This window comes from Natator depressus, chromosome 12 (genome assembly GCF_965152275.1).
Source record: "Natator depressus isolate rNatDep1 chromosome 12, rNatDep2.hap1, whole genome shotgun sequence".
NCBI lineage: Eukaryota > Metazoa > Chordata > Testudines > Cheloniidae > Natator > Natator depressus.
The window spans coordinates 18,446,566-18,472,048 of record NC_134245.1 but is presented as its reverse complement, the minus strand read 5'-3'; the positions used below and the strand labels follow the sequence as shown (position 1 = coordinate 18,472,048).

General features: G+C 38.4%; 1 protein-coding gene across 1 annotated transcript in view; it reads right to left on the bottom strand.

Annotated features, from left to right (window-relative positions):
• The window catches only part of LOC141996546 (ATP-binding cassette sub-family C member 12-like), a 106,960-nt gene that overhangs the window by 63,912 nt on the left and 17,565 nt on the right, over positions 1 to 25,483 (bottom strand). The window contains exons 5-13 of the mRNA XM_074968658.1: positions 25,261 to 25,408; positions 20,581 to 20,814; positions 20,145 to 20,318; positions 18,183 to 18,330; positions 14,143 to 14,291; positions 10,828 to 10,935; positions 7,428 to 7,691; positions 6,617 to 6,688; positions 5,277 to 5,401 (exon numbers count right to left, since the gene is read on the bottom strand). Coding sequence (XP_074824759.1) covers positions 5,277 to 5,401; positions 6,617 to 6,688; positions 7,428 to 7,691; positions 10,828 to 10,935; positions 14,143 to 14,291; positions 18,183 to 18,330; positions 20,145 to 20,318; positions 20,581 to 20,814; positions 25,261 to 25,408 — 1,422 coding nt within the window. The remainder of the gene's footprint in view (positions 1 to 5,276; positions 5,402 to 6,616; positions 6,689 to 7,427; positions 7,692 to 10,827; positions 10,936 to 14,142; positions 14,292 to 18,182; positions 18,331 to 20,144; positions 20,319 to 20,580; positions 20,815 to 25,260; positions 25,409 to 25,483) is intronic.

Below are 25,483 nucleotides of genomic sequence, written 5' to 3'. Positions count from 1 at the left end.
GACCACGGGCCACATCCGGCCTGCAGGACCATCCTGCCTGGCCCTTGAGCTCCTGGCTGGGGAGGCAAGCCCCCGGCCCTTCCCCTCCTGTCCCCCCTCCTCCGCAGTTATGCCGCCACATGGGCAGCAGCTGGCTCCAGCCAGGCGGCGTGGCTTCCAGTCCTGCTGCTCTGAACAGCATGGTAAGGGAGCGGGGAGGTTGGATAAGGGGCAGGGGGTCCCGGGGAGCAGTCAAGGGACAGGGAGCAGGGGGGGTTGGATGGGTGGGGGGTTGTGAGGGGGGCAGTCAGGGGGCAGGAAGTGGGATTGGGTGGATAGGGGACGGGGGGAAGGCTGTTTGGGGAGGTACAGCCTTCCCTACCCGGCCCTCCATACAGTTTCACAACCCCGATGTGGCCCTCAGGCCAAAAAGTTTGCCCGCCCCTGCCTTACTTTATTAGTAGTATTATAATGTATTTGAATTGTGGTGGCACCCAGAGATTCAATCCCATTGTGCCTAGCTATGTACAAACATAATAAGGACATGGTCCCTGCCCTGAAGAGTTTACAATCTAAAAAGGCATAAGTTTGCATTGATGGCCACTTTAGGGCACCTTTACCCTGCAGTGTAAAGTGGCCTTAGTGTAATGAAAGTCAGGTTCTGAATGTTTAAAACTTTGCACCGAAAAACAAGAAGGATAAAGTGCAGTCTTATATACAACCTACACATGCAAAATTTGTTCTTCTTTCTGGAGAGGATGGGCTAGGTGTCTACCTACCAGAATTGGTCTCATATATTAAAAGGAATTGTTTTTTTACTACTGAAAGATTATATTGCAAATATTAATCTTATGCTCTATTTTTATTCCATATTTTGCAAAGAATGACTAAAATTTCATTTATCAGCCCTGTTTCTGTGAGCAGTATTCCATATCAGTTGCACCAAATGCCTTATAAAACATTCTATAATTCCTACAAAATTTATGTAATGGCCATATGTTCTGAATCTTCTGGCTCTCCTGGAAGAAAATACTACTGCATTAAGGTCTTGCAGTTGTTGCATCCCAATGTTGTTTTACAGGGCCTATACCTCACTGTCTCACCTTTTTTCAGAACCCTTTATTGTAAACATGCCATGGGGAATTTGAACCAAATTTCAGCTACTAATAATATGTTTGTGAAATTATCTCCAATTTGTATTTTGTGTTTGTATGCTGGTTTCTTAGAAAAATTGGGGAAACAAACACTAGAAGTCCTGTTTTTCTTCCCCACATAGCACGCATTTGCTGCACCCTGCTGGTGCCTGAGCAGTAACATTGTGACATGAGAGGTAATCAGGCATTCATCACTCACTCCCTCCAGTTCAATTGCATACTTGGGGAGAGCCACTAGTGCCTTGGTTGTCATGGCAACTGCTGCCTGTGATAACTGATTTACCTCAGACAACCATGACATTACTACAGTGAAGGATCCCAGGAGGAACTGGAATGAAAGCTGACTGTGCTCTTTGGACTTGTCCTGTGGCAAGTTACACTATGTCTTTTCAAAGGGTAATTGTTACTTTTCTCAGATACAAAATTACTTTTCAATATGTTGTTTACATGCTTCTCTCAAATTGGAGGTTGAGACTTTATGAATACTTCCAGCTTTTTTAAAAACATGGGAAATTATAGGTCCGAATCCCTACTCAGTTTTCACTGTCAGACAATTAAAAGAAGTAATTTAGAAGTTGTAGTAAAACTGAAGTTTAATTACCAAAAAACATGTTCTGACTACAATATAATTTAATTCCTTTCTACATATTGATCAACATGGTATTCGAAAGATAAGAATGGCAACCAGATATATATTGAAGAACGCTAATATGCAAGTGCTTTAGTTAAATAGTACAAGCGGACGAATTAAAGGTTGCACGGGCAACAATCGATCTGGCATTTCCAAACTTGGGAGTACTTGACTTCATAATCTTTTAATCCTTTTTAGTCTTTAACTTTGTACTTTTTAATGATTTTATGGTTTAGTTTATTGATGAGTTACCTTAACTACTGGTAAAAGAAGTTTTTTTTTTGTTTAATTTGTGTATATTCTTAGAATACTTATTGCCTTTTAACTACATGTAACTCTTCATAATCTAAAACCAGTATTCTTTGGAGCCATTTTCAGGAATTGGTAAATGGAAGTTAAGAAGAACCAGAGAATTGGATATGCTGCTTCAAAAATTGCTGTAATATATGAATACCATAGGACATGGCTATTAAATGTCTTTTTCTGATATTCCTATGTCTATATGTTTTGATAAAATAGCTACTAAACTATTTAAGGAAAGTAACTTCTTGAATTTTTAAATACAAACCATGTGTCTGGGATGTCTAATAGAATCATTTATCTGAAATTTATAGACAGGCAAATTCATTCCATTTCCCACATGGCTCAACTTCACGAATTTGCTGGTTGAAGGCAATAGCAGGTATTGAAGAAAATGAACATCTGACAAGCATGGCTGCCCACCAGCATCTAGCCAGATTTGGCAGGTGAGACACTGAAACAAGTCTTTTTTTTTTTTTTTAAATAAGCACAGGGATTCTCTATCTATTATCCCTATAAGTATGACTGAACAAGGTTGGAACTACAGTTATTAGCAATACAGAGGTAGATTTTGTTAATACTTAGGGATAGGAACTTGCTGGTTTTATGCAATGCTGCATTGATAAGTAGCAGGAATGCAGAGGAAAGTTTATGGATATTTACAGAAGTTCTTTATTTTCTACATTTTTCCATATTTCTTTGGTTTGAAGTCTCCTAATTTAGTTAATTTGTTCCCATTTTGGATTTAAAAAGCCTCCTCTCACATATTAAAGTGTCCTGTTGTGTGATAGGTGTGGCCCATGAGAATATAAAGGAGAGAGGCATATGCATCAGGTGTGTAACAGGTTGTCCTGCCCCTTTAAGGGCCAGAGGCCTGGGGCAGCCAGCCATGTTAACTATTCAAATGCAGCTGCGAAGGAAACAGGTGTTCCCTATTAAAGAGCTGCAAGAAAAATGGGACAGCTGAGAGAATCTGCAGGAAGGGATAGCCTACCTCAGTAGTCCCAGAGGAAGGGATACTCCCAGGGGGAAGCCCTGCTAGTTGTGGTTGGGTAGAAAGCCCCAGCTGGAAGTTTTGTTTTCCTTTTGTGACTTGTTTGGACAAAAAAATGGAACCAGGAGGAAAGGGCTAAAAGCTGATTTGGGCATGGCTGATGATTCCCCAGGCTGGTGAGTAAAACTGCAAGGACACAGAAGGGTTTATGCAGCCTGCATGACCAGAAAGGGAAGGACATGTGCAGCCCATGTGGCTGTTAAAAGAGGCGTGTGTGCACCTTGACAGGCATATTCAATGTGTTCTAAGTCTATGTACAAAGCACAACATATATGGCAATGTCACACTACATGAACTAAAATAAAACCCATTTCCCTGCAGTCTCAGTCCAAAGCCAGAGGAACATAGGGACTGCTTCCTCCCTAGGGAGTAGAAAAAGAGGTGAAAACTCGGCCTTGCCCATAGCGTGAGCTCATAGTGTAGGACCAGTGGGTACTGAGGAATATGCTGCATGCACAGAAGGGTGTATTGCCCTTGCAGATCAGAAGTGCTAGAAGGCATTCTAATTCACTAAGGCAGAATGTTTCCTAGTGCTTCCCCTGGAATGATGCACCTCCCCCTCATGCCGGGAAGAGCTGTGCCTTAAAGGCACAAATGAGTTCTGAGGCCCAGATTTTTAAAGGTATTTAGGTATTGCTCTGCTCACCATTGTCAGGTCTAAGTCCCATTTTCAAAAGTTTCTAGGCCAGACATGATTTCAATGGAAGTTAGGCAGTTTGGTGCTTTTGAAAATCCTATTTGGCATCTATCTGCATCTTTAGGCACCTAAATACCTTAACAAATCTGGCCATTAGGCACTTTGGAGCCTAAGTCCAATTGACTTTGTGAATGGAACTTAGCCACGTAGGGCCTTGCAAGGTGGAGTGGAGCAGTGCCGAAATATCTTTTAAAATCTGGGCCTAAGTAACTAGATGAGCTTTACACCATGTCTGAAGATAAACAGAATAATACTGACAGACCAACTGGTTGCTATCACCTTAAATAGTTGGGGGGTCTCTAGTGGGCCTGCCTGTCTTCTACTGCAGAAGACCCCTAACACATCAGCAGCATATATATGTACTAGGCCTTGCATGTTTGATTATAGGTAGTAAATATGGTTATTTGAACCCCAACTCTGCCCATGTGGTTTCCTCTTAGTCTTAACCTTGCGTAGGGAGCAAAGACTCAACACCAATGGAGAAAGTGAATGCCATACATTTCCTAGTTGTTTATAACTAATTTAAAAAAAAACTTTTAAATAGTCTCACAAAACTAAATGCAATATACACTGACTGCACTGCATCAGTTAGTAATATGAGAACTCGTGAACTGCTGCTTTTGATTTCTGGGGATATTTCTGTTATTTAGCTTATGGCAAATTTAACACATTTATTTTTTTCTTAGTCTTAGTCACATGCTATGGCAGCTGAAATTTGAACACATGGTACATGACAACAGGAGTAAGGTGATGATTTAATCATCATTATAATGTGTAAATACCAGTCCTGAAAAATGAAAATACCCAGTAGTCTAGGTCAGTCACAAAGAAAGTAATGACCATTTATAGCCTAACTTTTTAAATAGTCCATTTGCCTTTTGAGATATAAAAAATTAAAATAACTGACCAGCCTGATCCTTCAGTTGACAATATCTGAAGTCCATATATGAGAAAGACCTGGAAGTTTTAGTTCTAAAGCTAACTGAGGCTGGGAGCATCAAAGAGGTGATACTATATATCTTGTGACTGAGAATGTTGCATACATCTCGTCTCAGCAGTCACTGATGACTAGTTGTAGATTTAATGTCTTGGAAGATAATATTTGGCATTGATGGTTGCAGCAGGAGTACAGAGTTTCATTGGGTGTGGATAGGAACATTGGAACTCAGAGGTGCGATCTCCCATGGAGTACATACGTGTGGGGCCATGATTAATTATAGGTATTCTAGTGGAAATGAACCAGAATAAAGGCAATGGTGAAAGTCAAATAATGCCCTCTCCTCCCCATTAGTCATGGGATCAAGTAGAGTGAGGGAAACCTCATGTTCAGAGGCTTTGGGCCCTAGCCACAAAAGAAGACAAGTGAGTGTGTGTACACATATGTAAGTTCAGCTATCAAATATGGAAGCTTACCATTAGAGTAAATAAGTATTGGTAAGATTTAAGTATTCCAATAATTACCTTTCTTCATTGTATTCTTCTCCAAATAATATATTCCGCCTAACAGTTTCATGAAATATCCATGCTTGTTGTGACACATAAGCTAATGTTCCATCAACACCTACTGTCCCATCATACAAGTACATCTGAAACAAGTAGATTGTACAATTAAAAAAAATTTATAGAGGTCTTCTATTGTCATTATAACCTGACTCAAAATACAATCAGCAAGGATGGTCATTTTGCTAATGTGTTATGAGTGTAATTCTTCATTGTATAAACAGCAGGTATCTAGAACATGACTTAAGAAGGACCTACAGTTCTTCTGGCCATTCACCCAAAGGCTCTTGTAATCATTCCTCTATGGTGCTCTTTTTACCTCCCTGGTCCTTTTCAGGAATAGCTGAGAAGTGGAGGGCTAAGTGAGTGACAGAAGAACTTAAGCATCCATGATACTGCGAGTGGCCATAGTTATCATTGTGTGAATTGTTCTTGAACTTTGAGGAGTTTCTCTCCTGTGTAGGGCAGGTTAGAATAAATGAGTAGATCTGATCAGAAATTTTCCAACAGAACCCTTTTCCTGTGGAAAATGCTAATTTGTCAAAACCAGAATATTCCACAGTAACATGATTCCAATGAAATTTTGATGGAAACCAGGCAGTGGAAACTTACCCGATTTCCTATCTCCCTGCCCAATTCCCACTCTCCTCAGGACCCCAGCTGGTAGGCTGCTGGGGAATCCAGACTCCACAGTTAACCCTGATTCCTCTGGTGACATTGTAAATAAGAAGAGGGCAGCATTATCTCCTGTAAATGTAAACAAACTTGTTTTTCTTAGCGATTGGCTGAACAAGAAGTAGGACTGAGTGGACTTATTGGCTCTAAAGTTTCACATTGTTTTGTTTTTGAGTGCAGTTATGAAACAAAAAAAATCTACATTTGTAAGTTTCACTTTCATGACAAAGAGATTGCACTACAGTACTTATATGAGGTGAATTGCAAAATACTATTTTTTATCATTTTTACAGTGGAAATATTTGTAATAAAAAATGATATACACTTCGATTTCAGTTACAACACAGAAAACAATATATATGAAAATGTAGAAAAACATCAAAAATATTTAATAAATTTCAATTGGTATTCTATTGTTTAACAGTGCAATTAAAACTGCGAATAATTGCGATTAATTTTTTTAATCACAAATAATTTTTTTGAGTTAATCGCATGAGTTAACTGCAATTAAATGAGAACCCTAGTACTAGAACAAACAGTACCAAAACATTCAGTTAAATATATATTTCTCATGCAAAAGGAAAATAAAAATAATTATGGAAGTTATTCTACAGTGATAAGCATACCTGTCCTAGAATAGCTGATATGACTGAGCTCTTTCCGCTTCCAACATTTCCACAAATTCCCAAAACCTTTCCCTACAAAGAGACATATTTTGCAGATAGTTGATCTATATTTGTAAAGTAATAAATTTCTCATATCATGTTGCCTACTGTTCTGCGATCATGCAACAAATATATCATATCCTGTCACATCTGCCAATTCAGGAAAGCATCCTTATTCAGGAAGACCTCTTAACCATTTAATTTTAAGCATGTAGATAAAGTTCTTTCTTGTATCAGTGCCATAATGCATATTTTACTCCCAAGAAGACAAAGTTAAAGGTGTTGTATTTGGATTTATAGAAGCCTATATAAGTGGTATTTTAAATAATGCAGTGATGTACATTTTTTTTAAATTTCTTTTTACTGTGTAGAGTGCTGTAGCCTTTTCATTAATGTAAGGAATTTACAAAAAAATTCTCTATTCTGGTGACTGGTGGATAAATGAAGTCTTGGATATGGAATTTATTTATAAAAATCAGTCATTGTTTGGTATTGAGATATGCACTTTATAAACCATGTTCTGTGTTTGTACCTAGCACAATAGAATACTGATCCATGACTGACTCCTAAGTACTATTGCAGTACAAATAATAATTTATTAGTGGTCTAATGGGTGCTTTAGAAAGCCTATGCTGGGCAAAGAGAGGTGTGTGTCTGGGGGAAGAAGGGGAATTGAAACCTTTGTTCCTTAGCTCAGCAGTGCAAGGCAGAGATAGCAAGGTCCCCAGGGCACCCAAATCCTTGCAGGCAGATTGTTACCTTACAAACTTACTTTCTTCACAGTAAAGCTTAAATTGTATAAAGCAATGGCTGCACTATCCTCCTCTCCGATTGATGTCTCAGAGTGAGGAAGGACAGGCCCTGGTTTTGGTTGGTATTGAAAAGCAGTCTTCCCATTCATGTTTTCATTATTGTTCTTTCTGCTGTGTTCATTCATACATTCCCAAGACAGTGTAGCATTTTCCATTACCACAGCATTTTCTGAATTTTTCAGTTGCTTTACATAAACAGGAGGAATTTCAGTTAGGAGAATTTTCTAAAATAAGAGAGATAAAAATAAAAATGCCATTTATTTATCAAAGTATGAAAAGTGAAAAAATATTATTCTTTTGATTAATCCAGCATAGAGCTGACTGCTGATAATATGTTGGTGAAACGTGGTGAGATTCTGGCAAACTATTTAGTATAGAAGCAGAATCAGTGCAGATATTTCTTTAGAAATACTGCAAAAAATATTCTTAAGAGATTTTCACTTTTAGGGATTCAAGAATTTGGATAAACATTTGATCTTTTGTGCTCTGATCCTCTGAACCATTTGTGGTTCACCATGAACAATTAATTTGTTTAGTTACAGTAGAAGTCCACTGACTAGTTCTAATACAAAGAGAAACAGCATGTAAATCCTTTGGCATGTGAAAGGCCCAATTGTTTTCAGGATCAGGGTCTTAGACACCTATTTGCAACATAACACTATTTGATATTTGTTATATATATTATTTTTTTAGAAATATCTGCTGCTGTTTCGGTATCTCCATTCAGTGAATGGGGTTGATTTCTCTTTCAGTGAGGCCAGGCGTTTCTACGATAGCCACATTACGTGGAACAAAGTAGAACTAATCAAATCAACTGTCCCATAAGAACATAAGAAGGCACTGGAAATCAGAAAATTTCAGAGCTTGTATAATATTACAAGTATATTATATGTATAATATATGTACTATATTATACTAAATATAGTATATTATATGTAAAAAATAAGGGCTGTTTTAATCAGACTGTTAAACAATAGAATACCAATTGAAATTTATTAAATATTTTTGATGTTTTTCTACATTTTCATATATATTGTTTTCTGTGTTGTAACTGAAATCGAAGTGTATATCATTTTTTATTACAAATATTTCCACTGTAAAAATGATAAAAAATAGTATTTTGCAATTCACCTCATATAAGTACTGTAGTGCAATCTCTTTGTCATGAAAGTGAAACTTACAAATGTAGATTTTTTTTGTTTCATAACTGCACTCAAAAACAAAACAATGTGAAACTTTAGAGCCAATAAGTCCACTCAGTCCTACTTCTTGTTCAGCCAATCGCTAAGAAAAACAAGTTTGTTTACATTTACAGGAGATAATGCTGCCCTCTTCTTATTTACAATGTCACCAGAAAGTCAGAACAGGCATTTTCATGGCACTTTTTGTTGCTGGCATTGCAAGGTATTTACATTCCAGATATGCTAAACATTTGTATACCCCTTCATGCTTCAGCCACCACTCCAGAGGACATGCTTCCATGCTGATGACGTGCGTTAAAAAAATAATGCACTAATTAAATTTGTGACTGAACTCCTTGGGGGAGAATTGTATGTCCCCTGCTCTGGTTTACCCGCATTCTGCCATAGATTTCCCATTATAGCAGTCTTGAATGATGATCCAGCACATGTTGTTCATTTTAAGAACACTTTCACTGCAGATTTTACAAAACACAAAGAAGGTACCAATGTGAGATTTCTAAAGATAGCTACAGCACTCGACCCAAGGTTTAAGAATCTAAAGTGCCTTCCAAAATCTGAGATGGACGAGGTGTGGAGCATGCTTTCAGAAGTCTTAAAAAAGCAACACTCCGATGCAGAAACTACAGAACCCGACCCACCAAAAAAGAAAATCGACCGTCTGCTGGTCTTATTTGACTCAGATACTGAAAATGAATGTGCATCGGTCTGCACTGCGTTTCATTGTTATCGAGCAGAACCCATCATCAGCATGGACACATGTCCCAGGGAATGCTGGTTGAAGCATGAAGGGACATATGAATCTTTAGCTCATCTGGCATGTAAATATCTTGTGACGCCAGCTACACCAGTGCCATGAGAACGCCTGTTCTCACTTTCAGGTGATATTGTAACAAGAAGTGGGCAGCAGCATTTCCTGTAAACAAACGTGTTTGTCTGAGTGATTGGCTGAACAAGAAGTAGGAATGAGTGGATTTGCAGGCTCTAAAATTTTACATTGTTTTATTTTTGAATGCATTTTTTTACATAATTCTACATTTGTAAGTTCAACTTTCATGATAAAGAGATTGCACTACTATACTTGTATTATGTGAATTGAAAAATACAATTTCTATTGGTTTTTTTACATTGCAAATACTTGTAATCAAAAATAAACAATGTGAGCACCGTACACTTTGTATTCTGTGTTGTAATTGAAATCAGTATATTTGAAAATGTAGAAAACATCCACAAATATTTAAATAAATGGTATTCTATTCTTGTTTAACAATGCAATTAATCACAATTAATTTTTTAATCACTTGACAGCCCATTTTTATATCAATATATATAAAATGGTCTGTCAAGCGATTTAAAAAATTATATATATATATATATATATATATAAATAAAAAATAAACATATTGATTCACTTAACAGTTGCTTCAACAATAACTTTTAGATTAGCTCCCATTTTTAAAAATAATTTAAAAACTCACTATTTCCAGTGCACTGTAACAGGAAACAGATTCTTTTAATCTTTCTTCTTTTCTCTTGCTTCGTTACATTTTTGTTTGTACAGCACCTAGCAAAATAGTGCCCTGGTCCTGGTTGAGGTCTCGTAGGTACTGCCGCAATACTACTACTACTACTACTACTAATAATAATAATAGAGGAAGAAGGCAGTAGTGGCTTGTTATTTGATGGATAATTATTCTGTTTTTAATTTTACTTTTGAGATACACATTTTTAGTTTTCTCTTTAGAATTATGTATGTAGGTTAGTGTAGTTTTCTTTTATTTACTAACTAAAGCCTGTTATAATACCTGAAGTCATTGAAGTCAATGGGAGTCTTTCCATTGCTCTGAACAAGAAGTAAAATTACAATCTACATTAAGCGATTGTCTGCACCGAGAAATTAATTCAGATTAAGGGAGGGTGTGAATTTAAAACAGAAAAGCTATTTCTGATTAACATCTTGTGTGGATGCTCTTATTTAAGAAGATTCTTATTCTGGTTCAATTTTAACCACTTTGGAAGTAGATTACCCTAATTTGGAATATGGTATGTACATATAGGGAGTTAATCAGGAATAATTATTCCAGAATAACTCCCTGTATAGGTAAACCCTTGTTTGCACTTATCTAGAAAATTCCCTAAATATTTTAAAACCATGTTTTACCTTCAATCTTGTTAGGGAAACTTTAGCTTCTGCTGCTGCTTTCACTGAGAAAGGCAAGATAGCAATTGAAAACTTCATTACATTAAACATGGCAATCACACTAAATGCCTGCAAAAGAAAAAGGAAAAAGGCTTTTACTATTTTAGTGCTGACCATTCTTTTGCATAAAAATTCTAAATATATTTGTGTATTATATTTTACAGGGTAGGAACAAATATATATATATATATATATATATATATATATGCTTTTAATTAGTGTGATCTTCATTTTCGTAATTGCAATGTGAGTGGCTAAAACACAATGCAACGCCTTCCATTTTTCAAGTCATTATGAATAGCAAAATGGCATTGGTCCCATTACTGAGCTTTCTGGAACATCAGTTTGAGGATTCTTCCTAGGTCTTCTACCACTGATTTCAGTGAAGTTAGGTGAGGGAGGAATTTGATCTGTTAACTGTAAGTCTCTGAACCCTTCCTGCAAACCAACTTTCAATCCGTCTTGCTATGTTAGCAATGAAGCTTACATTTTTTTATCTTGTCTAGAAGCTTCCTGTGTGATACCTTGTCAAGGGCTTCACTGAAATCCAAGTAACTCACATACACTGCCCTGCCTTCCTAGATATGCTTTGTCACTTCTTTAAAGAAATCAGTCAGGCATATTCTTAGTGAACATATGTTGGCAAGTGCCTAACTCCTGTTTACTTATAAGTGAAACATTTCATTTTGTCCCTAATAAATGAACCCAGTATTTTCATAAGACATAAATGAGATTATTGATGTGTAATTAAGAGGCCTCTAGCTTACTATGCATTTTTAAAATTGGTATTATGTCCACTTTTTTTTGGTCTTTGTGCATTTTCTGTTTATGCAGTTATGTGCAAAATAAAAAGATGCTAATATTTTTGCTTGTTCCTTGCTTAATTCCAAGAGTTGCTTAAGGATCTGGGAAAGCCCGGGAAGCAACTGCCTGGGGAGTCTGGGAACTGGGAGTGTCTGTACTGGCAGGAAACTAGGCAGGCAGACTTTGACAGAATCAACATGTTCCTGCATAATGTTTCAGTTCTCTTGAATCAGCATTTTCTAATAGAATATTGTTCTGTTGGAAAATTTTCAACCAATTTGAGTGAACAGTGGAAGGAACTAGTCACAGCTGCAGCCTCTGCACAAATTTATAGGCACTCCAGGCTTCCCAGAGAAGCTGATACAGATGCTCTCTCACATGGTGATACAGTTCACAAGACTCATCTCAGGAGATTTCAACATCCACAAGGGCAAGGATTCTGATATAATAGCACACAACCTCCTATCCAAACTCTTCATCTTTGTTTTCTCATAGGAAATCTTTGGACTCCCACATATAAAGCATAAAATATGACAGTACTATTCACAAATATACAAGAAACATACCTGGAAGAAACAACTGTTACAAAACGCATCAGCAGATCTGCTTAGCAAAATAGGTTGCTGTGAAATACATCCCCTTTGTGCAATACTCTGCACCAGCTCCCCAGCTTAAGGTTTCTAACCTGAAATTCAAAGCCTTCCATGGAACTGGCCCTGTCTACTTGAGAGATCACCTCCATGGCCATGACTTCCTATGACAACTATGTCTCACTGGAGCAATGAAACGATCAAACAACATGGGAGGCCGAACTTTACAAGAGCTAGACCAAGACAATGGAACTTGCTACCAGAAGTCAGAATGACAACTAATCTCACCATCTTTATAATGAAATCCAATGTTCATCCCTTCTGCTTAGCTTTACCACCGTTTGCTCAGTAAACACATAAACCATATCAACTATTCAAGTTATATCTCCTACAGGCTGGGGAGGAAGAGAGAGACCACACTATTATTTCTATTTTCCAATATTTGGGAGGAGGTGTTCAGAAAGTGGTATGCTGGGGGACATATAAGCATATAGATTCATTGGATGAAATCCTGGCTTCATTGAAGTCAATGGCAAAACTCTGATAGTATATCAGAAGCTATATTCTCTTTTATCAGCATTACATGGAATCTTTTTCCCTGCTTTTTGCTGTTTCTTTGACTTTCCTTTTGTACATCCTCACTCATTTTGTAGTCAAGTGTTTTTGCCAATAAACCCCCTACATGTCAGGCTGGGATTTTTTTAAACAAAATTTCCTCCTTTGCTTGTATGTTTACCCTTCCTGCCCTCCGTCTTTTCCCTAGCGACTGCTTTCTCAAGGGGAATGCATCTTGCTGTTCACCAGACTGAATTTTGCATTAATCTGCATTGAGTCCTGTGTGGAAGGAGTGGGTGGTGAATGATCCCAAATGTCTAGTTAGTTTCTTACTATTTAAGAAAATACTTTAAAGCATTTAAAAGACCATATATCTTCTTTTAGAAGCTTCCCTAATTAATAATCAATTTAATTTATTAACTTTATCTTTACCATGCAGTGTTTAATAGAAGCTACCCTGGTTTACTAGCCAAATACAGGTGCAGCAAGTTGTATGGGCCCATGGTGCCAGGGTTCCAGGAATATTCAGGGTCTGGAGGCCCGGTTCCACCAATGTTTGGGGCTGAGTCTCTCCCCTGGCCCTGCCTGCGATCCCCACACGCCTGCCCGGGAGTGTCTCCTGGCCCCACCTGCCACCCCCATGCGATTTAAAAGGGCCTACGGGCTCCTGGCCGCCGCCACCACCACCAGCAGTACAGTGGGGCTAAGGTGGCTCCCTGCCTGCCCTCGCTCCGTGCCACTCCCGGAAGTGGCCAGCACGTCCGCGTGACCCCGGGGGGAGGCGTCTCCACGTGCTGCCCCCACCGTGAGCATGGACTCCGCAGCTCCCATTGGCCAGGAACTGCAGCTATTGGGAGCTGTGAGGGCGGTGCCTGCGGGCAGCGGCGTGCAGAGACCCCCCCTCCCCCGGCCCTCCTGCCTAGCAGCCGCTGCCAGAGGGGTGTGTGGGTCGCTTTCGGGAGCCGCCCGAGGTAAACACCAACTCTTCACCCTCTCCCGCACCCCAACCTCCCACCCCCGCCCAGAGCCCGCACCCCTCCCACACCCAAACTCCCTCCCACAGCCTTAGGCAGGTGTGTGAGGCGGGGCGAACTTGGACCCATTCTGGGCACCACCAAAAATTACACAAAGCTGCTGCCCCCGGCCCTTTACAATCTGTACAGGAAAGCTATGTTAATTTTGGAGCTGCCATTCATTAAAAATCCTAGGGGAAAGTAAGTAAATTTAAGAGGATCCAGATCTACTCTACAAAGATATACAGTACTATAAGGGAACAGGGACTTTGGGGGAAAATATATATATAAATATATATATAAAAAAGTCGTACAACTGATGCAGTTAGTTCTTGCTTTAAAAGGGTGTGTAAAACAAATGTCATGACGGTAGCCAGTGTTGATACAATAGGTGTCAGAGCAGAGTTTACACTTTGTACATATCCCGCTTTTTCCAATATTTTCCTTTCAACATTTCTTATACCTGTGAAATATAAGAAATTTAAAATATTGTAATGTAAAAAAATGTAAAGCAGAGCTAATATTTTCAAGAGAAGACCATTCTATACAGCAAAGGCCTTCCTTATACTAAGTCTGGATTTGGGAGACATTGATATCAATTGAATTACATGCACCAAAGCTATTTAAGCATTGTTACTGGATCTATTTTTCCCTTTAAACAAACAAACAAAAATCTTATGATTAAGCAAAAGCTTAAGTGACTGCCTTACATATATACTTTTAGATTTGGCAGAAATTGATTTTGATTTTTTTTTAATAACTTCAATCGATAATACCATTTTTTAAAAAAAATTCTATTGATTTAAATTTTCACTATTGTGTAAAATTATGTGTTTAAGCATTTTTTTATTTTAAATCAAGTTTAAATTTTCACTGTTGCAGAAAACTGGGAGGGATGTCAAACAATAATCAATGACAGATGTTGAGCTTCAAAAAGTTAAAACTTTATAACCATTAATACACAACCAGTCAACATCACACCTCAAAATATAAAAAGTAAATATCCCTATATCAAGCAGCATTTTCCTTACTTTGCCCATCTATAAATTTAAGTTACTATTGATGGAAATATTTTTGTTGGTTTGTGGATATATGGTAAAATTAACATTTCCCAATAAAAGACTATATATTTTTAGCCTTTAAAAGCATTAAATGATGGATAATCAGTAAATAGACTCAACTGTTTGCACTTAGGTTCAGTTAAACATTGATTTTAGACAGCTCTCTTTTCATTACCATGTTTACCTTCCTAAACCTGTATTTTTGTATAAATATTTTATTTCCATATTTACTCCAGAGTTCTGGAGGAAGTCTTTACAAGGGCTACATTTAAGATAGCATGAGGTTCTGATGAACAGGACGATGGGCTTGCTTTGTACTGGTTCAGAACCCCAGTTTTGCTTTGAGTTTTGGGTTTGTGTGAAAATGCAAACTCAAAGCTGAAAAGGGAAGGGAAAACAAAAAATGTCTCTCAGTGAGTTGCACTGAAATTGATCAAATCACCTCCACTTCAGTAACCCTTTCACCCCAGTAAGCCTGGCTCTCTCTTCAGTGGCCTGGGATCCATCCACTGCCTTCCAAAGGTATCCCGTTAGTTACCTTTTGTAGCCTTGAGGGAGAGCCACTTTACCTACTTCCTCTTATGTGAAGCCTTTAGAAGGCTGCTTCTCTCCCATCCAGAGTAAGGATTTTCGTGGACAGTGGGAAGCCTGTTTCCTTTGTCCCCTTCTCCTTATCACACTTGGTCCCAATGTTCTATTTTTGTGTCCCACTTTATCTCTGTGTACCACCCATTCAAAGATTAGGAGCCCTCTTATAAGAGCAGCACCTCAGTTTACTGCTGACTTCCTAAGATTATTTCTGGAGGTCTGACACACTTAATGTTCCTCTCTTGACCACCCACAGGAGTGTAACTCATTGGTGGTATACCCTGCAGCTGTCCCACCTGGTGTAGGATTTCCCCCTGTTCAGTCTATCCTGGCTGCTTCTGACCATTTCCCCCCATAGGCTTCCATTTGGTCTCACCCATATGTGGAGACTCATCACGTATCTTTCCCTCATCCTCCTTTGACCATATGCACAGCTCTTCTGGCCTCCAGTGCTCTGATTTCCCTGTCTGATTCCCTGGCCAGGATCATGGAAATTCAGGCTTTAGGCTCTGTGGTAAGGGATTTGTGAGGTTGGGCTGCCTGGAGAAAGGGAAATATTGCAATACAGGATGCAACATTCCAGGTACATTACCACCAGAGCAGGCAAAGACGAACTATCTCCTGTGGAGAGATGCCACCCCATATGCACTCTTTATTTGTTACCCTTTTTATTGCCAAATCACAATGTTTCTTATTTGCTGCCCTTTATCCCTATAGCTCTCCTGACATTAGTGCTTTCCAGCTTTTGGTCTCCCATTGAATAGCTCAGTTTTGGGTCATTTTTACCTATATATATATTAGCTGAATTTCTTCTTATTATTTTCTGCCATATTGCTAACTTCTCTAGATTACCTCTGTATTATTACTGTGTTCAGACCACCTCCTGATTTAGTGTCAGCCAGTTTGATCAATGTGTTATTTACCTCCACTTCCAGATCATGAATGAAGAGATTAAATAGGACAAATCTTAACATCCCCCCTCCCGACTTAATGCTGTTTTATCATTCCACTTTGTTTATGGCACTTCAATTTCCAATCTAGGTAAGTGTTCGCATCTAGGCCAGTACAAATTAATCTTGCGATCAACATTTCATGAGTCACCCTGTTAAATCCTATATTGCATTTGCTAGCTTCCTTTATTAGGGGCCCAATCCTGAGAGGTACTAACTGCTCTTCAGCTTCCACTTATGATGGGAGTTGGGGGCACACAGCAACCTCTTGGGATTGAGCCCTTACTCTGTAACAGCCAAAAGAAGTAATCAGATTTGTTTGGCAAGTTTTGCTGCTTGTTGTAGACAAACTGGAGTGAGTTCAGAGAAGAGCAACTGTCATAAAAATAAAGGGAAGGGTAACCACCTTTCTGTATACAGTGCTATAAAATCCCTCCTGGCCAGAGGCAAAATCCTTTCACCTGTAAAGGGTTAAGAAGCTAAGGTAACCTCGCTGTCACCTGACCTAAAATGACCAATGAGGGGACAAGATACTTCCAAATCTGGAGGCGGGGAAAAAGGCTTTGGTCTGTCTGTGTGATACCTTTGCCGGGAACAGATCAAGGATGCAAGCTCTCCAACTCCTGTAAAGTTAGTAAGTAATCTAGCTAGAAAATGCATTAGGTTTTCTTTGTTTTGGCTTGTAAATTCCTGGGCTGGAGGGAATGTGTATTCCTGTTTTTGTGTCTTTGTAACATAAGGTTTTGCCTGGAGGGATTCTCTATGTTTTGAATCTGACTGCCTGTGAGATTATCTTCCATTATAATCTTACAGAGTGTTTCTTTTATCTTTGTTTTGTTCTTCTAATAAAGTTCTGTTTTTTAAGAATTGGATTGGGTTTTTAGGGTCTTAAAAATCCAAGGCTGGTTTGTTCTCATCTTGTTTATTCTCAAGCCTCCCCAGGAAAGGGGGTGTAAGGGCTTGGGGGGATATTTGGGGGGGAAGACGTCTCCAAGTGTTCTCTTCCCAGATTCTTTGTTAAATCGCTTGGTGGTGGCAGCGTACCAGGTTTTAACCTAAGCTGGTTCCCAACGCAAGAAAGAAATCTGTGCCTTGGGGAAGTTTTAACCTAAGCTGGTAAGAATAAGCTTAGGGGATCTTTCATGTGGGTCCCCATATCTGTACCCTAGATTTCAGAGTGGGGAAGGAACCTTGACAGCAACAAATGTTATTAGGAAGCTAGAGGGAATAATTTATGAGAAAAGAGAGCCAAATATGCATGGCTTGACTAAGCAGTAAAGGTGATATAAGATTTTACAAGTATTTAAAGAGTATAAACACCAAGGAGAGAATGAGTGGAATGGCGGGTATAAGTAGGAGTAATGGGATGAAATTAAAAGAAAAATGTAGGCTCAAAATCAGGGTTGGGAATCTTGTTAGCCCCATTGCTTGGAATGGTTGAAATTAGCCTGGATCAGGAAGTAATAGGTAATATACTAGGTAATATACCATAGGGAGCTGCACTGGCAGGGTCATGGAGTAAATAGCATGATACTTCAGAGGTAACATTTTCAAAAGTTCCCAACTGACTGAGGAGCCTAAGTTCTGCTGACTTTCAGTGGAGAAAACAGAACAGGGGTTCATGAACATCCTTCTTAGAGACAATAAGTGGTTTTAAAAACACAGAGCAGTTTTAGTTTCTATAAGTCACTGATATTGTAGAGAAAGCACAGTTACCATTTTATATACTACTATAAAATAGCTGCTTTTTAATACCTTTGATTGCCTTTGCAAAAGATTTTTCCCAAGCATACATTTTGATCAATTTAATGCATGTTAAAATCTCATTCATTGTTCGCACGCGATTATCAGTCACTGACATAGCAGCTCGTCGGAATACGGATGTGAGCTTAGCCATGAGCATCTGCAATCAAGATGTAAAAATGCTATTAAAACACATCCTTAAAACGGAGACGTCTAACAAAAATGTGAATTTAAGCAAACAGGTTTGAGAGTGTGTTTGTGTGGATGGTAAATGCCTACAACTGGCAATACTGCAGGAGCCAATTGCCACATCCTTTTAAAGTGACAGCATTTTATTGCTACCTCACTAGCTAGTCTTTATACGTTTGAATGTTTTTCCTCCATATGCTTCCAAACTCTTTTTTGAATATTCATGTTTCCAGTGTCTATTGATACTCATTGTAGTATTCCAATGAACACATTAAAGGCCTCATTCAGGACTCCATTTTTGTATCCAACAACATATATTGTATAGATTTCTTGTTCCTTTTCTAATTTGACTCTTCTGCTAAGATGTGTGTCACCTAGACTAGAGCTTGCTTCCATGTTCCATGTCAGAGGCCATTAACGTATCATGTGAAAAACAGGAACAGATTTGTATATTCCTATGCACCTTACTATTTAGAAATGACGAGGGAACAACAGGAAACAGCTGTGATTTCCTATGCACCTTAATATGTAGATTCGACAATCTTATATATATTTTTATCCTTACAGATGCTAATATCAAATTAGAAAAAGAACGAGAAAGCTATACAATGTATATTACTGGATACAAAAAGGAAGGCCTGAATGAGTCCTTTAATGTGTTCAGTGAAATACTGTAATGAACAGCAATAGACACTGGAAACATGAATATTCAAAAAAGAGTTTGGAAGTATATGGAGGAAAAACATTCAAACGTATAAAGACTAGCTAGTGAGATAGCAGTATAATGCTGTCACTTTAAAGGGTGTGGCAACTGGCTCCTGCAATATTGCCAGTTGTAGCCATTGACCATCCACACAACCACACACTCAGAAAAAACCTGCTGCCACCATATTGAAAACACTTTGAGGCAATGGTTTGTCGTTCTGTGTGTTTAGCTCCTGTTGGTGTGACAGCATTATAGGGGATTATCAAATGTACTTTAGAAACTGTTAAGATGTGTCTGGAAAAGTTTAATCAATTGAAAACACAGTTCATTAACTAAACAGCTCTATGTCTCCATTTTAAATAGAAATAAAATATATATAGCTTCATGTAAAAGTAACAATGGATTATTCCAATGTTACTGCTTGAAAGGAAAGCTCCTTTAACTATTCTGAATGTAGTTTATTCTTTATATGAAAAATGTAATCACCAGTGAATACTAAATTAATACATTAATTAACACACTCGAAGTATCTTAAGACCATATTTTCATAATAGTCTCTATGCTTGCACAAGTTATTGATTGTACAACAGGTACAAAATTGCAGTTACGTATGTTAGACTTATCTGTAACTATCGTACCTGATTGTTTTTGAAAATTTGGCCCCTGTGTGGTCTTTTAGAAAAACTAAAATGAATGTGATTTAAACTGCTTATGTGGCAACACTAAAGTGAAAAGATACTTGTGAGTAGGTATTGCAGTGCTGTGTATCAGAATGAGATCAGAGGCCTATGTAATAGAAAATTCAGATATTGGGACAAATTCTCCTTTTAGTTATTCCAGAGCAACTGTGAGAATGGAGTTACTTTGGATTTACTGAGAGAAGAACATGGTCCTTTATTGAGTTATTTAATAAAATATTATTAAAGGTAAGGATTTTCAAAGGAGCCTAAGGAGTTAAGTACCCAACTCCACATTAAACTTTAGTGCCTTATACCCTTGGGTCCATTGAAAATCTCAGCCTTTACATTTAATATTGATCAATGTACATATAAAATGATTGGGAAAATTAGTCACTTTACCTGTAGAGGTATAAATATAATATAAACAAATGTTCCTGTGAGTGCAGTGGGACCAAGAATAAGACAAGAATATATGGTGCAAACGATCATTAGTGCAGGCACAGTAATTGGCAGAGGACAAAATAAGGCAGCTTCAAACATTCGATAGCCATCATTAGCTAATACATTAATGACCTGCAAACATATAAAAAGAGAGAGATGAATAGTTCTCCCTTTTATCAATATTTCTGTGACCAAGAGTTTTTAAACCAATCATGTTTTTATAATCCCAGGAGTAAGACTTTCAGGATCCACTATCCATATACTGTTTATTAGTGCATCAAGACTTAAGTGACTATACCATTTCAATTGACTTATTTTAGTATTTTACAAAAACAGCTCAGACATTAAAGGCCACCTGGAGGTTAAGAAGTAGAATATGATTATGAAAATTTACCTCACCAACAGAGATGTGCGTCAAAGACTTAAATGCTAATAGATATTCAAAAGCTACTGTAGATACAGCAACTTTTAGTCTTATAGCTGTACGGTAGTTGATGGCCCATGCCAATGTCCAGAATATTACTTTGGAAAGTTCAGCAAGAAAAAGTGCTATGCAGAGTCCAATTCCCCGAATGATGTCTTGGGAGACGCTTTCACTGTGCTGTAGAATTTTATGAATGATCACAGTCTGCAAAGAAATTTCAGAATTATTTTTTAAAATTGCATCATGAAAAATTTCACATCTGTTAACCTTTGGGAAGTTCAACACCGCAACGTCAGGAACTGTGCTGCTTCCACAGACACCTCTACAATGCACACTCCTTTCAGTGGCATGTAGAGTTCATAAACTACATGCCCCCCCTAGCAGCAGTATACCTGGCAGTGTAGATGGTGAGGCACTGCTTAGGTGAGTAGAGTGACGAAACGGCTGAACCATGCAGGTATGTCCCCTATGTTACTCTGCAGTACCTTCCCATCTATGCAGCTATTTTTAGTAGTGTAAATGCTACCTCCTCATTCCTGGAATCTTTCACCACCGCAGGGAAAGTCTCCAACAGCAGTGAGCCAGCGGGGAAAGGTTCTGGCAAGTCCCCCCACCCTCAGGAGCCTTTCCCCACTGGCTTCCTCCACACACGAGCCTTTCCCCACTGTCTACCTTCCCTCCCCTCAGAGCCTTTCCCCACTGTCCACTTTAGAGCCTTTCGCAGACATGTGTACACATTTCAGTGTGAACTCAACTGGCTTTTCACTGCAGAGTGTAGCTACACATACCCTACACACCACTGCAAGTGGTGTTCACAGTGTAGGCATACCCAGCATGGTACCATATGGGATTTACACATATAAATAATAGAGGTTTTGGGAAGGAAATTACATTTTATATTCATGAGGTACTAAAGGATAGGCACTCAGATACTGTGGTGATGAGTGCAGGATAATGCCTGGCTAGATTTTAATAGATGGTTACCAGTTACCTATCTATCTGTCTGTATACCAGTATCTGTCACATTTGAGAACCACTTGGTTTCACTGCGGGAAGATTCTGAAATTAGTTACTTGAATTATTGGTCCAATAAAAATATTTATCCACTCTTGATATCCTGGTATAAACCACTGAAATCAGCTCAGGTAGCTAGTTAACAAAAGTTGCTGTTACTCTGTGAGGGAGGTATGAACAAATACATTAATTGATAAAACTGAAATAATGGGGATTTCAACTAAGTGTGCTTAAACTGGTCAATTGTCACATCAGAACAAGGTTTAACAACTGCTTTTTGCAATAAATAGTTCCAAAGGCAGAGATTGTTCTGGACTTGTTTCTTATTACCACACAGAATAAGTTGGTTCAAGGACTGTAATAGAGCCACAAGATAATATTGACTGCAATATAATTAAGTTCAACATCCTTGGAGGAGGAATCACACCAAAAGCTAGTATGCAGAGACTAAAATTGAGAAAGTGGGATTTTTTAAATATAAGAAGAGGATGATTGGCAGAACTGAAGGACAACAAATTTAAAGTTGCTAAAAGAAAAGACTAACACAGAATTTAATGAACCATTGGAACTCATTCCCATGAGATATCATTGAGATCAAGAGCTTATTAGGATTCAATAAAAGGATTAGACATTTCTATGGCCAATGAGAATATCCACAGTTACATGGGACAGGAATAAAAAATTAATGCTACAGTAGTACATGTAATAAAAAGAAACCTCTGACAGGAATCAGGGCCTTCAGCAGAGCCAGTCTAGCAGCATGGCCTGCAGCAGACACTCTCTGGACAATCTAATGAGCACAACCGGCCTGTGGCTGCTTGATTGGCTACACAGCCTATTTGACTGGAAGAGTCATCAGACTGGCTCTTAAGCCCAGCAGCAACAGCAGTTCAGGGGCTGCTCAAAGCATTTGCCTACGGCAGCAATAGCTCCTGAGTTTCTTGTTAGCTTGTTTCTAGGCCTGCTTCTGCCTTACCTCACTCCAGGTAACCTAGTTCTTACAGGGAGGGTCGCTAGAGCCCAGGCTCCAGCCCAAACCCGGACGTCAACACTGCAATCTTATAGCACCGCAGCCTGAGCTCAACGGGCCAGCCACAGGTGTTTGATTGCAGTGCAGACGTACCCTCAGGCTCGCCGTTCCTCTCTTCCCACAAACAGTTTTTTTTTTTAAAATCACTGGAAATCCCTAACGTGGTAGAATAATCTGATTTGTCAATTTGTTTCTGAAATCCTTCTGATTTATCTGGGTTTCTCAAACAGATACTATCTCTCTCAAGCCCACAGAAATATCTTTGAAAATCATCAAAGAATGGTGAAGCAAAGTTTCCCCCCAAAAGTCTGCCATTTCTACTTTAAGAAGCTGTAAAATGTAAGCAATAAATAGGGATAGGTGAATGACAAGAACTGTGGATCTATCAAACTTTGAAGATGGCCCTGTAGCCCACCCCTTTCTTGTGTGGACTCTGCCCCATCCCTACAACAAGTTATGGCTCCTCTACTTGATGCCATTGCCTTTAGAGGCCTTTGCTGCCTTGATTTTCTGTAGCAGGAACCATTTTGCGTGTCTCTTCCTTTTAAAAAGTTGATAAAACCCCCATTCCTTTCTTTCCCCTTACTATGGAGATTCTCAACAAACAATCTTTTGCTTTGTGATTGGGAGGTAGATAATACAACTGAGATTTTTGAGATGGTCAGAAGTTAATGTGATGATATTATGGGGTATTTTTACCGTGCAAGGGTTTTTTTGGATTTTTTTAGTACTCATGTACATCTTCCAGATAAAGCATATTTGCCAGGCAAGCTCATGGGCTTGCCTGCTTATAGAGGTAATCACATTTAAATGGAATTGGTACCGTACAAGTGTTTAACTCCTGACTTCACAACAGAAATCGCACTAGTAAACAGAATAATAATGCAGGATACTCTTAAAATCTGTAAATGAAATAACATACTGCATGTAGTAATGATACTGTGATACCATGACTAGGTACTCAGACTACAGTGATGGGTAGAAGGACTCAGAACATGTTTCTGACTAATGGAACATTGCTGTTAGGGTCTCTGTGAAGAATTCAATACTTTAATAATAAAAATTACTTAGATTTCTATTGATTTGTCATATATAGAATATGGGGATTCTATATGTATGAACAGCTAGCTGGTCTTGAACTCTTCCTGAACTCTTGTAAGTTGAAGCTCATGTTATATGTCACCAGAAATCTTTTTTAAATTTGCAATAAAACATCTCATTTGACCCAGACCTTCCATGACCTCATACTTTAGATGGGACATTACTGCTTTAATATTTGTTTTTTATAAAGCAGACTCATTTGGCCTTGAGACATCCATGGAATCCTCTCATTACAGGTGATTGGTGACGTTGATGTCCTTTAATGCCTGTTAATTCTTTAAAATTGCATCAATAACTGAGCAACAAAAAATTGTCTCCATTTCCCATACTTAGTTCACAAGAGAGAGATTAATTGCAGTACACTAAAATTAACTGTTAAAGGGTAAATCCTGTCCGACCTCTCTACAGCCACGGAGGCTTTCCTGGCAGTGGAACTGGTGAGGTGCAAATTAGAGTGAGAGTTCTGGGGCTCTGCAAAGCTTAGTATAATTTGGAGCTCATCTCAGTGGACAGTCCCCAGCATGCCAGCCACAAGGATCAAATGGGCTTTGGGACAGGGCCAAAGGATCTGCTACTACATAGATCCTCCTGTCTTCTCTCCACTGCAGAGGGGACTGATGGAACTACAGAGGCAATGCAGATACAGAGAAGTTCCATTACTGTTTTTTTACCTTTAAATTACCAGAATTAGGCTAAACCAATATAAGCCAGTTGCCATCTGATTTAAATGTGTCCACACAGGGGCTTGCACCAGTTTAACTCACTGGATTTTAAACACTATTTTAGTTAAACTAGTGCAACTTTGGTTGTGTGATATGCCTTCCCTATGGAGTATGGCTTATGTATGTATATTCTTCATAGAATCTGAACATATGATGTCTTTTCAATATTATGCTACTCTTTGCACACACACAAGTATGGGGTGTGAGGTAGGTGAGAGAGAGCTCTGCAGAGAAAATAAACCAAGGAGAAACTCAGTTTTGTAATCCTGCTACTTGTTCAGATTGTGAGAACATGGAAATGGAAAAAATTGACTGTGCTTCCTATCTTTCTGCAATATTTACTTAAGTCATCGTTTCCTCTAATATTCCTGTTAGTAAATTTCTTTGCAAGAACATCTGTGGAAAAGAAACACAGAGGTGTGTGAACCCTTTTTAAAAGATGAACAGATATTTTTGGAAGGTTTTTGGCAACATTTACCCAACTGTAGCCCAGCTCTTTCCTATTTGTCTTCTGTGTCCTTTGTCATTTTGTTTTATTAACATAGCACAAATAGACCTTGGTCACTATAGCTCAAAATATGTTACTGTACATGAAAAAAGTAATTAGCTTGAATAGAAGGCAAACTACACTCAGCCTAATATTCATTTCTAGACCATTTAATTAACATCCATCAAAGCCGAACACAGAGAATAAAATAATAACCATAAAGAATAATGTAAAAATATTTGACAGTAATGCTGTAAATTGATTGTAAAATTGTTAATCAGTATGGAACTACTTACTGGTCCTAAAGCAGCCAAGATAATACAAATGAAATTTGCTATCACATCCACCAAAATTCTTGTTCTCTGAAATTTAAGAACTACTCTGCCCAAAGAAGCTTTTTCAGGCCCAACTCTTGCAAGCTCTGCTTCCCAAAGGAGTCGAAATCTGGAGAAAAAAATATCCCCACATATTAAAAGAGTAGAAGGTTAAATAGAATGGTAAAGCATTTCTTCTAATCAC